Source organism: Hibiscus syriacus, unplaced genomic scaffold (genome assembly GCF_006381635.1).
Source record: "Hibiscus syriacus cultivar Baekdansim isolate YM2019G1 unplaced genomic scaffold, ASM638163v2 tig00111013_pilon, whole genome shotgun sequence".
NCBI classification, from domain to species: Eukaryota; Viridiplantae; Streptophyta; class Magnoliopsida; order Malvales; family Malvaceae; genus Hibiscus; species Hibiscus syriacus.
In genome coordinates this window covers 1788873-1802823 of record NW_024062953.1, presented here as the reverse complement: position 1 = coordinate 1802823, position 13951 = coordinate 1788873, and the positions used below count along the sequence as shown (strand labels likewise).

The 13951-nt window shown below is 32.8% G+C and overlaps 1 protein-coding gene across 2 annotated transcripts; it reads left to right on the top strand.

The window, feature by feature from the left end:
• Window positions 1-7378: 7378 nt before the first annotated feature.
• LOC120150073 (protein EMBRYONIC FLOWER 1-like) lies at window positions 7379-13175 on the top strand. 2 transcript variants are annotated; one of them, XR_005518501.1, is made up of 6 exons: window positions 7379-7539; window positions 8368-8789; window positions 8869-8982; window positions 9093-10489; window positions 11180-12901; window positions 13010-13175. XR_005518501.1 is itself a non-coding variant. In XM_039162781.1 (5 exons), exons 1-5 carry the CDS (start codon window positions 7379-7381, stop codon window positions 12845-12847), a joined length of 3762 nt encoding a protein of 1253 aa, XP_039018712.1. In that variant the 3' UTR covers window positions 12848-13175. The 2 variants fall into 2 exon arrangements, 1 of the variants encoding a protein (XP_039018712.1); XM_039162781.1 differs by having other exon boundaries at window positions 11180-13175.
• Window positions 13176-13951: the final 776 nt, after the last annotated feature.

Below are 13951 nucleotides of genomic sequence, written 5' to 3'. Positions count from 1 at the left end.
CTAATAAAAATAATAATAATTTTTATTTTATTGTTGTATGGTTTTCAAAATATTTATAAATTTATTTTCATAAAATTCATATATCTTCGTTATTATATTATTAATAATTTTCATATTTTTGAATTATTATATTTTTAATAAAAATTTTCATACAGTTTTAGTATTATATTATTAAAAATTGAATATAATTATATATGTTTTCATAAAATAAATAATTTAAAGTTATTTTTATTCTTATTTTTCATCCTTTAAATTGATATTCACTTGTTCTCCTCGTTCCACCATTTGCCAAATGACTTTGCTTTGTAAGCATTGATTAATATTTCCACAATTGATATTTTAAAATTAGGATTCCAACTACCATGAAAAATATGTACACCATTTTCCCATTGTTAAAAATTAAAAGGATGAAAATGAAATGCATTTGTGTTGTTTTGCTCTTATAAAATAAAATTACCTTAAATTTTATTGATTGGTCTAATCGAACGAAAATACGATATGTAGGTCCCTTAAATAAGTAAATTGAAACAGTTTGTCTCCATCATGAATTTTTTATAATACTTGATTCAGATAAGTCGATCAGTGAAAGGATAAATGACAATATTATATAAGGACAAAGATACATGAAAAGTCAGAAAGGCTCGTCCCTCTTAAAAAGTTTGATCTAATAATATTTTAAGTCATTATCAATTTAAAATTAAGTAAAATTATACTTTTTTCTTTACCTTTTTAGATAATATATTTAATAAATCTCTATTATTTTAAATTTAAATAATTGGTCCCTCTCAATATTTGATCATAACTTTGTTTCTGGTGTTAAAGATGTGTGTTAGAATTTTAGTTTTGGGGGTTGGAATCTCATAAATAAAAAATTGAAAGAAATGATGGAAAATATTTGAAGTTGTTAGGTTTTTATTTAAACAGATTATTTTTTATGAAGTACGCAAATATCACTCGTGCTTTGCTTTGTTTAGTCTCAATTATTAATAGTTACAAAACATTCTTAATTATATGATACTGTTTTGTTGAGTCATCTAACTATTAAAAGTTACAAAATAATCACTCGACTATTCATATGTTTCAAACTTATACTTTTTCATTAAAAAGTTGACGACCATTTGAGCTGGATGTTAACCTATTGATTGAAATATGATAAAAATATGATCTTAGAATCATTTGGGATGTATTTTATGGATCGAATCTCTGTTTACACTATATTGTCGAGCAAATGCTTGAAATATTATGTCATCGAGTCAGTGTTAGAAAGTAACGGTGGAGCCACTAAACATCACTAACATATAATTTTATCCTTATATATAGACTAGTTGAGACACAAATCTAAGAAACAATTCATAATGTTGAATTAGGAAAACACATAAAAAATTCCTTCAAAATTCGCTCTTTCCGATGATAGAGAAATGCAATATTGTGTTCGACTGATCACTATGACCATACATACTGTTGTGATCGTTTGTTGTTGTATCTTGGGAAACCGACGTCCAACTTACCCAAAACATCTAGGAGAGGACGAATCTATCTTAAAGAAATTTTTCATACAAGCCTCAACAAAAACTTATTCTTTTGTTTTCTTACTATGCTCATTCGTTTACATGTTTACATATACGAGTAAATCATTATGTTCCTTTACTTCAATTTTGTATTTATTTTACTTCATTCAATAAATAATAATATATGTTTATTTTATTATTATTTTTATCTCATATTAACATTTTATTTAACAACGGCCAGTTCAAATGGCTCTCAATTTTTCTAATGTAAAAGGATAAGTTTAGAGCATATGAATGGTCAGATGGTTATTTTATAACTTTTAATAGTCAGAGACTTAACAAAACAACATCCTATAATCGATGGATCATTTTATAACTTTTAACAGTCGGAAACTCAACAAAGCAACACCCTATAATTGAGGGACAGTTCATACATTTTACCCTTTTTTTTTAATTCAATCAGCTCAAGCGAGTTCATTTGAACTTAAACATGTATTTGTCTTATTAGGTGCATATAATTAATTAGGGTTTAGAGGGTTTAAGAATTTAATTATATGAATCTACCCCAAAATTACTGAAAGTGTTATTATTAATCACAAAAGCAAAAATACGGACGCATGCAAGTAGAAAAAAAAAAGACAAACTCGCTGGAATTGGCAGAAAGCTATAAACTAAGCTTTCTGGTTTAATCAAAACTATACCCAGATCTTATACCATCACTGTACGTATTATACAACAGATTTGGTATAAAAAAGAGTATATATACACTGCACAGTAAAAACACACACACATATAATATAATTCTTTTGTAGAATTATTTATTTATTTAGAATATTTGAGAGAAATAAACTGTTCTTTAGCACAGAAAAAAAGTTCTGGGTTTTATGATTACCTTGCAAGCTATGCTCTTTCCCTTTATGTATCGGCTGCCCTTCTTGCTCATATTGCAAGACATGAGCATTTGACCAAGTCTAATAGAGTAAAAAGAATTTGAATCAGTCCAGTTGATTGATAATCTGGTATTATTTTATAACACAAATCTTATTTAATTTTTTTTGGATCGAATTGAGTTAAGTCAAGTGTTTTACGTCAACTTAAGTTGAATTTTTTTTTAGAGTCGAGTTTTTCTTACTTCTATATCTTACCCAGATTTTATTTATAAATGGTCTTTTAAATTGAGATTAAAACAGCATTCTGCAGGGTTTTATGTGATATTTACCCAAAGTTTCTGCAGAAAAGAAACTTTCAGATTCACCTAAGTATCTTTCTGCTGTTCCTTGTTCAAACTCGGCCTTGGTCTGGGAAAGGCAGCTATGATTTGGGAACTCAGGTCATCAAAAGGAACATTTCTTTTGAGTTCTATTTTATTTTTTACTTTATAATTTTTTTGGGGTCTAGAGATGGTAATGAGTAAGATTTGGTCGAGTTTTTGGCTAGAAATTTAATAATAGAGTCTAAAATTAGTATCTTCTTAAAAATAATAGGTATGTAAATTTTTTTATTTTTTCCTTAATACGTTAAACAAAATTTAACTATTTTTTTTTAATATAATGGTAGTGCATCCGCCCTTGCCTCAATCTCAATATAATATATTTCTTTATTTGTCACTGGAGTCGACTTCGACTCAGATTTAGGGAAGATTCAACCGACTTGATTTTAAGGGTAAAGTTTTGCATCAGACCCGATATATATATATATAATTGTCTTTTGTATCATATAAAATAAGGACCTAGATGAAAAAAATATATAGAGATATAAACATTATAGTAATTATTGTTAAATATATAAAGTTAAATTATACTATTATTTTTGAGTCGGATTAAATATTAATCACCTTAAATTCGAACCTAACGCGAATTTAATTTTACTGGTAGATTCGATCCAATCAAATTAAAAATAGTAGAATTTGAATCAAATGACCATCTGTGATTGAAAGCATGGGTGTAGGGCTGTAATGGCAGAAAACATTATAAAAGGAGGGCCCTCTAGGGATGAATGATGTATGATGCATCCTTTTCTTTGTTTCAGTCATTAGACCCAACACATCCTCAATATCTATGAGAATTTTTATGTTCCCAAATTCAACACAATTATCAATGGCTTCCACTGACCCCATGGATTCACAACCACAAACTTTATATGGTTAAGAATATAACTTGACGAACTCAAGACACCCATTTGTAAAACATTTAACATCAAATGAAAACGAGTTCATAAACATATTGTGTTTGATGGAGGAAGAAACGTATGGTTGATATGATTTTGTGGATCCAAATCATATTGCATGGCTTCTTTTAAACGAGCCTTGATGTGCTACGGTGCTAGCTAGGAGTGCCACCACACCATTTATAAACGAATGACTCATTTGTGATCTTACTAATAATTGAATGGCATGATGTGTATTTTATCCTATAAACCAAATTCACACCTTCAATACACCTATAAGCAACTAATATTGGATATATGAGGAAAGATATATGCATAGATAGCATGTGTATTTCTGGACACACTTTCTTTCCAAATGGAATCAATGATTTCTTTTAATTTGGAAAGGGGGGGGATCAACAAAATTTAATATTCTTAATCTATAAGTAAAGATTTCAACTTTTTTTCTTAATTTAAAAAGGTCACACCCGACACAAAAATGAGATTATAACTCATTTTCCATGGGGTGCCTTTCTTTTAATATTTTTAAATGGGTAAAGTACACTAGAAATCACTCGACTACGCTCAAATGATTGCTTTGGTTATTAAACTTTCAAAAGTAATAAAATTATCATTAAATTTATTAAAATGCTACAGATGATCATTAAAATTTATCGAATTATTACAAAATAATCATTAAATCTTATTGAATTGTTACAAGATGATCATTAAATTTATTAATATTTTACACTTATTATAATGTTGCAACGATCATTTTCTTATATTTTGATAGATTTAATGATTATTTTATAATTATTGAAAGCTCAATGATCAAAACGATTATTTGCACATTATTTACTAACTTCTAATCTATTTTACCCTTTTTAAATTTTCATCTCCTATTTACCACCTTAAACCCCAATCTACCCCCAAGGATAATATTTTCTCTCCCCTAATTTCATTCAACTTTAACCCAATATTCAAGCAATGAATCTACCATTTGGTGAAACTTTATCAACTCTTTTATTTATACACACACACAGATGTATTTATATATATATATGGATAATGAAGAATTTATTATAATAAGGAGATTATAAGTTTAAAGCATAATACAATTTAGGTGAAAGATGAGAGTGACATTTAAGAATAGAATAAAAGCAAAGATGCTTCATAAGATAAATAATTTACATGTACGAGAATTATTTATTGTTGGTATGATGTTTAAATTTTGCAAATGAAATCAATAGAATTACATATATATTTTTTTTATATATTTCGTTGTTAATATATCTAAAGATCGAAAAATCTACTCTGATTCTATACTTAGATATCGAAATGAAGGTAATGTTGATGTGTCCCAAACCCAAACGTATGTGATCCACACCATGCCTTCAATATAGTAACTAGTATTTTGGTAGGCCAGCCATTAGCTAAGGGGTAGATATTTTTTAATGTGAAAATGGGCTAATTAGGGTTAACATACTTAAAGAGAAATTAAAACAAAAGATGCAATTAAACCTTAGGGTTTTCATCTCAAACTAACTCCACGTTCTTTGATGGAGATTTCACCATACGCTCCAGTCAAAGGTTGTTTATGTGCGAAGAGCATCTTTGAGACCGCATATACGACAGTGAATATTAAAGAAAAGGGAACTAATGCGGAAGAACAGGGGCGTGCAACAAACGCGTTGAAGTAGTGCGTTTTTCTTCACTTTTCCAATCTAGGGCAACAACCATAATGGAAATGCCATAAGAACCGAACCCCACTTCCACCCATTTGATATTTTCGTATCATTTATTTTCTCACTCTTAACTCTCTCTCTCTCTAATAAAATAAAGGTTAAAGTACACTATAGGTCACTTAACTATTAGAAAATAATCTTCATGGACAGTTACAAAATGGTTAGTAAACTTCCCAAACAATTACTATAAAATAACCATTAAACATTATTTAGTTGTAACAAGATGGTCACTAAAATTACATAGTTAATATAAAAATGGTCCTTAAAATTATAAGAAATTATTTATATTTTATAATACTTAGAAACCATTTTGTAATCATTTGATAAATTAAATGACTATTTTGTATGATTTAAAAGTTTACTGGTTAAAAATATTATTTCAATATAATTCAATTACATTTGATGTATTGTACCCTAAATAAAATAATATTTTTGTAGATGCTTTTTTTATAATATATAGATATCATTTTATAAGATTTGAAAGTTTATTGGTTAAAAAGATTATTTTAACATAATTTAATGACCTTTGATTTATTTTACCCTAAATTAAATTATTAATTACAATATATTTTCACTGCTTTTTATAATATATATATTATTTTGTAATAGTGTGATAAATTTAATGATTATTTTATAAAATATGAAAGTTTACTGATTAAAAAGATTATTTTAATACAATTCAGTGACCTCTGTGTATTTTACCCTATATGAAATAAAATAAAAATAATATATATTTACAGATGATTTTTAATACAACAACAGCAAAGACCCTCCTTTCAAGGAGAAAAGATAAATACTCGTTTCTCTGTCTACTCTCTATTTCTCTCTCTAAAATTATCGAAAAACCTATCCTTTGTTCAGCTAGGGTTTCTCAAAACTTCGCACTAAAATTATACACGACGAGCTACAGATCTCTCCGGAAAAATCCAATCTTCTTCTTGCTCGATCAACGTTCTTTCTTTTGATACCGTTTTCTGGACTGGCCGTGAAGAATCCAAGCTGGGTTGGGTTGGTTTTGAATTTTCTCAGAAGGTATCTAACACAGATAAATAAGGTATTTTCTCTTCTGATCTAATTACAATTTCAAGTTCTGAGTTTCTTTTGTTTTTGATTATTCGTTTCTTTGAATTATTAATATTTGGTTGAGCTGAGCTGGAGCTTTTCTTTTTTATTTCAGTTATCTGGGCTTAGTTTACTGTGTTCAGCACTTTAAGTTTAGCCTTTTATTGTCATTTTGGCATCTGGGTTTTGCTTAACGGGTTAATATTTTCACTTTTCTGGGATATTTTATGTGTTTTCTTCCATCGGTTTTCTGGTGATAAAGATGATGTACACTGTTCACTAGCTCGTGAATTTGATAGCTATGAAACCCTAGATAAATTTCATGGATCGATGTGGGTTATTTTAACATCAAACTCGAAGGCTTCGAGCTGAGTTTTGAAGTTAATTTTTTTTTTTTTTTGCTTTGATATAGAGGGGAAGCTATTATTCTCATCTCAAACTTCAGTTCGTGTTATCTGATAAAACCCTAACATGTTGTTTATTATTTGATGATTTACTTTGTATTATAAATGGATTAGTTTTGGTTTATAATTTTATAGGATGTTGTTAAAACATTAATCTAGTGATTGCAAACATATTTATGTTTGATTTCACGAGGAACTAGGGTTTCCAATTTTGTTCCCTTTTGAGTACTCACTCGTCTGCTCTTATAAGTTATTATTTTATGTAACAAATCACCATAAGTAGGGGCTTTCCTGCATCTCATATTTTGAGTGTATCTATTTTACTATGTGACTGTTATTTCATCTTGAATTTCCAAGGAATTATGAAGTGTGTGCTTAATATCTTAGTGCTTCATGTGTGTCGATTACATAGCTTATGGATATAGTTACTATGTTACTATGTATTGGTATTCAATGCTCATGGCATATCTAATTGTTGCATATAGGTTTCATCAATTAGTTAGTCGTATATAGCATGGAGACAACTAGTGTGTTCAAGGGAACTCGTCACAGTTGCAGTCCTAATCTTGTTGCCAAGTCTCTGGAATCACACATAAAGATTGACTCAATATCCATAGATCTCATCAATGCTAATGATGACACTGATACTAGGAAGTGTGAACATTTTTCTATCCGGTAAGCCGTTATCCTTAGTAGTCAGTGCTCTTGTATATTTGCTGCACTTCCTCAACTTCTCTATTTACTACCATTGCTGTTGAAAATGGGTTTATGGTTGCTATTGTATGCGTGTGGGAGCTATACACAGTAAGTGTATGAATTTTAAGAGATGTATTCTACTTAGTGGAAGAGATATAGCATCTACTTACTATTGAATGCCTTCAAATTATTTATCAACATGAGAATTGTTGAAGGAATTAATTAACTTACTTCTTTCCTTCTATCTGTTTTTGCTTCCTCAGTAACTTCATCATAGCTTGCTTGTTTCTGTGCGCATAATGACTTTTTCCACACTTTTGGGAAAAGATCAAAATGTTTTGGATATTCTAGTTATGGTTTAGTGCATTAGCGGAGATATTATATTCTTTGTTACCATATTATTAGAGAAGGAATGACAGCCGATACCATATCTCCAACAAATATGACGACATACTAAACATCAAATTTTTGTAATGATATCTAATGAAGGGACTAAAGTTATTAATTGAAGGAAACTTATTGCAAAATTTGATATGTATGGCTTTTGCAGATGTATAGTTCTTTGAGCACTGCTTTCTCACTTGCTAGTTGCTATATGTGGTGCATTAATGGTCATGTTGAAAGTCTTTTCTCATAAACTCTCTTTATAAATTGAGGGAAGCTTATTGCAAGATTAGATATCTATAAATGGCTTCTGCAGATACATGGTTCTTTGAGCACTATGTTCACACTTGCTAGTTGCTATATGTGGTGCATTAGTGGCATGTTGAATGTCTACCTCATAAATTCCCTTTGATTTAAATGCAGTGGATATGCATCTGAGATGCGCAAGAAAGACTGGAAGAAAAGTTGGCCGTTTGCGTTAGATGGTGACCAGAATATTTTTAAAGAACAAATCTGTAAGCTTCCTCCTTTACTTGTTCCGAAGTTCAGATGGTGGTGTTGCCAGAACTGTCTGCAGGAAACTGGGACCGAAGGCGGTATAAATGAAGAAAGAACTGTTACTAATAACTGTAGAAAATTGAAATCCTTTGGCTCTTGTTCCCATGTGCCATCCCGTGGGGATGCTTTGACGTGTTCATCAGATTTGCAGCAGACTGGAAAGATTTATGTTGACTCGAGAAAATCTGGTGCTGTTGCTTGTGTGAATGTTAATAGCAGTACCTGTCATCCTTTGGTTAGTGATAAAAGTGAAAAGAAGGCGGAAAATGCAGATATACCCGTGATAGGTATATTTCTGTCTTAGCCTCAATTCTTATATTATTACCACTAAATTAGAACATTAATTTTATTTGGTTCTTTTTCCAGGGAAAGCAGACATCTTAGAGAATAACAATATTAAGGAAATCCATATTTCAAATTATGCCGGAATAGAAGTTATTTCTAGCCTAATGCGGAAAACAATTGGTTTTGATGAAAAAGGTACGTTACCATGAGTAAAAGACCATCTCAATAAGCTTAAGCATTTTCCTGCATAGCAACTGAAACTGGAATTGCATTTGCTGCCATAACACTGCTGATTTCTGCAACAGTTGCTTCTCTGCAACTTCGTAATCCTGATTTAAAAGATAATGAAGTTGCTGGTGTCAAGCTTCCTGAATCAAATGTGGAGTGCGCAGTTAAGGATGCTACTGAAACACATCAAACGGGAAAATTTGCCTGTGATCAACAGATGGAGTTGGTGAAAGGTTCTAGATCCCATGGGATAGCGAGTACGGTTCACAGGGTTCCCAATGCTATCAAGAATCATACAGATGAACATCCTTCATTGGAATTAGGTGATTGTGATTATGCATCATCTGAAAGTGATGAGGTATTTCCTGGAACTGTGTCTGGCAGCTTGCATCGAAGAAAAAACCATAAGGTGCGTCTGCTGACTGAACTGTTGGGTACAAACGAAGATGAAAAAACTAATCTCGCGAGTACCGAGGATTCTCCTTCTAGTACCATTCCTGATGCATCTATAGGCATAGATTCAATATCTACTTTCCAAGGTCATGTCAATTTCCAAAGAAGTGTTAGAAGCAGTTTGGCTCGTAGAAAGAAAAGAAGGATGCCACAGGATGAGGAATGGGTTCCTGGGGAATTTATGTGCTCTCCAAATAATGGGCATAAAAACCTTAAGACCATCAACAGAGATGCAGAAAGTGCTGATGGAATCACAAGTTCTGATTCAGAAGGTACAATTAACAGAAGCAGCTCACGGACTCCAGCAAAGAGCAGTTTGGTCAACGCTAAAGTAGGTAAAGGTACTATTCTAGGAAAGAAGAAAAGTAAAAAGACCCAGAATTTTGATGAATGTTCGTCCTTGCATCTGTCTCGAGAAAATTTGCAGAAGGAAGGACAGAAAAAGCCCCCTGGAGATATCACTAAGAATGATGCCTCTGATATTGTTTTGTACAAATCAAATGATGTATCTACAGGCAGCGGGTTAAATCCCTTTCCTGAATCGGCCTTGAAGGCAGAGAAAAAATTTAATCTGTTGAAGAAAAAGAACAAGATGCATCAAAAGCATGATTGGCAAGCTTCTCAAGTTCCTTGGAACAATGGCAATCTCAGAGAAGGTCCAGTTTTGAGGAAAGATGTTGAAATAAGACAAACTGGGAATGTAGCTGTCCTGCTTGAAGTAACACAGGATACATCAGCTGAAAAAGGACTGCAATTTTGTCCTAGTAATTCCTTGTCCACTAAAAGTTATGATGCAAAGTATAGCACTCCAATCAGAGGTGGACAAGTGCATGTTCTCAGTGAATACGATACTGGGGGGAAAGATCTAAACATTAATTATGTTTCTCAAGCTGATGCCAACGTTTGGAAGGGAATACATGATCTCAACAGTAATCATACCACGTACAAAATACCGTTCCTGAATGAGATGCAGAAGGACAGATCTCCTGCTGAAGTTGGGAGTTCTTCGATTCAGCTAATGGTATGGGCTTTTCTTCTGTTACTAAAGTAGCTGAACTGGCATCTAAAATGAAAAATCGAATATATTCGCAAGATGTTTTCCCCAAATTTTGTTTCTTCCTCCGTAACCAAGTTTTTTTTTTTTTACATTCAGTTTTGACATGCATGAGTTATTCAAGTTGTGATGAACATTTAGAACAAAGTTTCTGGAATTTTCAGATTAAACTTTATTGTTTCTTTTGAGCCAAAAACATTCCTTTTTCTTGAACCAGTTAAAAAACATCAAAAGGAACATATATCTTTTTCTTTTTTGAGAAAACCGGTTGATATACTTGCATGCTCAGTTTCATCGAAAACCAAAGCTTTATCTTTATGCTTACTCTAACGTAAAGTGTTTCTCCAGAATAAGTATCTGCAAGGATTAGGTTCGAAATCATCTTAAGTTCTTTAGACTTCGAAACTGCTTTTTCTTCCATCCATAGTCCTCACATCAAAATATTAATCTCTCAAAATATTTTAGAACACTAATGACTCTTCTGGTTCTGATATAAGCCCATGTAATCTTAGATATGAAAACTTAGTAGTATTCTTGCTTATGGAAGACATTTCCGAAGTAATGAGGAATAATTCATCTAATTAGTGCATCTGTTTTCCCCTTGTTATTTCTGTCGAATTGAGAGGAGGCTTTCCCCCCATCTATTTCTTTTTGCAGGATTTCAGTGGTACAAGCAACAATGGGAGAACTGTGGAGTTTCGGGACCATGCGACAGTTGCTAGGGAACATTATGATAAACGTGTTGAAATGGCGTCTGAGCAAGGAGCTGCAGATGACATAATGGAAATTGCTGAACTCATGGCAAAGAATCAGTATGAAAGGTGTCTTCCTGATACTGAAATTTATAAACAGCTACCAGAAACAAGTAACGCCAAAAATCATCAGATGGTGGATCTTAATGAAGTATATGAAAATGAAGAGATGAACTTGTTTCAAGAGACCACCGATAAACTGGAACCTCAAGCTAAAAATGGAAGAATTGGCAAATTTTTAAGAGGTGATAATGTGGGATCTACCAAACAAAAGTCAGTTGATTATTTCTCTCATATAGACCGAAACCAGTGCAGCATGAGTCAGTTGGAACAAAGGTATTCCCCCGCAGGCTTTAGGCCTTTTCCTCTATGTGGAGAGAAGCCGTTCAACGGAGTCCAACTTTCCGCCACCAATTCCATCAAGAAAAACACTGCTCAAAATTGCCAGTGGATTGGAAACATGGTTGGGCAGAAGTCCTCTCATGCTAATGTGCAGGCTTTGGGAGCTTGTAAAACCTGCCAGAGTGCTGCACAGCAGAATAAGGAAGCAGCTCACCTAAGGCCGTCCATGATGCTGAATATGCCCCATATACCCGGAATCCCTCACATATGTGCAGATCAGGTGGCAAAGTTGGACGTGTTTAGACATTGCCCCAGCAATCTACCTAAGGGAAATATGAGTCGAAATGATGACCGGAACTTATTGAATCTGGATTCAAACTATGAGAAGCATTGTGGGAAGTTTGATTCTGAAGCCCTTAGAAGGACACATGCAGATTACCCATTTCCTTGCAAACATAATGGGACGGAGTCGTTAGACCTGTATTCTAATGAAACCATATCAGCCATGCATTTACTCAGCCTTATGGATGCAGGGTTACAGTCGGGGGCACCTGTTGATGGAAACCAAAGATTCGTTAAGAAAACTCCGTTTCTTCCTGATCATCACTCTAAAGAGTTTTCAAGTATGCCATCTGGGGGATATAGAACCAATTCAATGAAGCATCCATCATTTGATTGCTACGGTAAAAGCCACCTACCTGAGAGTTTTTGCAAGTGTATGTCAGCCACCGCAGCGGATGGTCCTTCTATTTCATTCCGGCGTGATAAAAGTTTCAAGAAAGCACCTGAATTTACAGGTCATTTTTCACTCAAGTCTAGAGAAAAAGAGAAGAAAAAATGTTCAGACTCACAAAGGCAGAATAAAAACCACGAATCTAAAAAATCTGTATCTTCAAATAGTGGCTTAAATACAACCTGTGGGTCTATTCTTGTTCATAGTATGCCAAAATTGGCACTTGGAACTTCAGAAGGGAAGGTCCATGTAATGGAGAGTGCAACAAAACATAAGCAGAAGTCCCGTACTTCGAGTGGTACACTTTTCCACCCAAAAAGTGGTTCAGAGAATGGAATCTGTGGCATTAATAGAAACCCTGCTGATTTTACCGTGCCTGGAGCTGGAAATATGTACATGATCGATTGTGAAGACCTGAAATTTAGAAGGGAAAAAGCTCACTCATCTGGATTGGTAAAAATTGATTGGGCACAAACGTCAGAGGAAGCTTACGGTTAGAAAGGAACATTCACGAAATCAAACTTCATGATACTTTTATCAGTATATTTTCTGGTAGCATCTCAGAATCCCTTTAACTTCATTTCGGTTTCAAATTGATCTCTTCCCTTGCATTTGTCTAGCTGAACTCTTCAATCAGTATTTGATGTATCCTTTCTGCAGGCAAAATCGGAATCGTCTTCTTTGATACCTCAAAACAAAGAAAAGCTTAATAGCTTCATAGTCGGACATCAAAGCAGTCATATTCACCACACAAGTTGAATCTTTTGTTCTCGAACTAATATTGTTCTACTTGCATCGGCGTTTTCCATTTCCAAGCCCGAGAACATTAGGTGCATGGAAAGGCCTGTAAATATTCATATGCCTGGAATCCTGCACACTCGCCCTTACATAACATACCAACTGAAAGTATTCGATGTTGTATGCTGGTGTTGTCCTGGAAAAGTGTTGGTAAAACCTAAATATCGCCTTTTATTAGTACTCGGAAGTGCGTGTTTGTCGTGAAATAAGTCGGTGTATGCGCCATTGTTGAGCCATTTATTGGGAGTTGAAATAGGACTGGTAATCAGTCAAATATAAAACCCCTACAGGGACACTATACCCTTTGTTGTTAGTACTTTTATTCAGCTGTAATTCATAGGTTTGACAAAGAAGAGAGAAACAGAGGTGTATATTGTAATAGTTTTTTTTCATTTCTTTCGTTTCACTTTTCTTATGCTTTATCAAGTTGATTATTAAACGGATTTGGTATGACGTGTTAATTGGATAATTATTAATCCCCGTATCTACGTTAGCCTTCGACCTTAGATGAATAATATCTAAAACGCACTCAATCGGTTTTAAAAAAATATAACGGATTGAGTGGACGAAAATAGAATAAAAGAAAATTTCAGATAAGAAGACGACAAGAGAAATTTGAATCTAATATTCGTGTTTAGTCAACTTTATAACAAGTTTCATAAAGTAATTTTTGAGTTTAGAGGTTGTATATACATAGTCTAATAAAATTATTTGTATTGGTAATAAATAGGGACACCGATTGAGTTCAACAGCTCGCGAATAGTTCGAATTTAATTCGATCAAAATTCGGTCAACATTCAATTT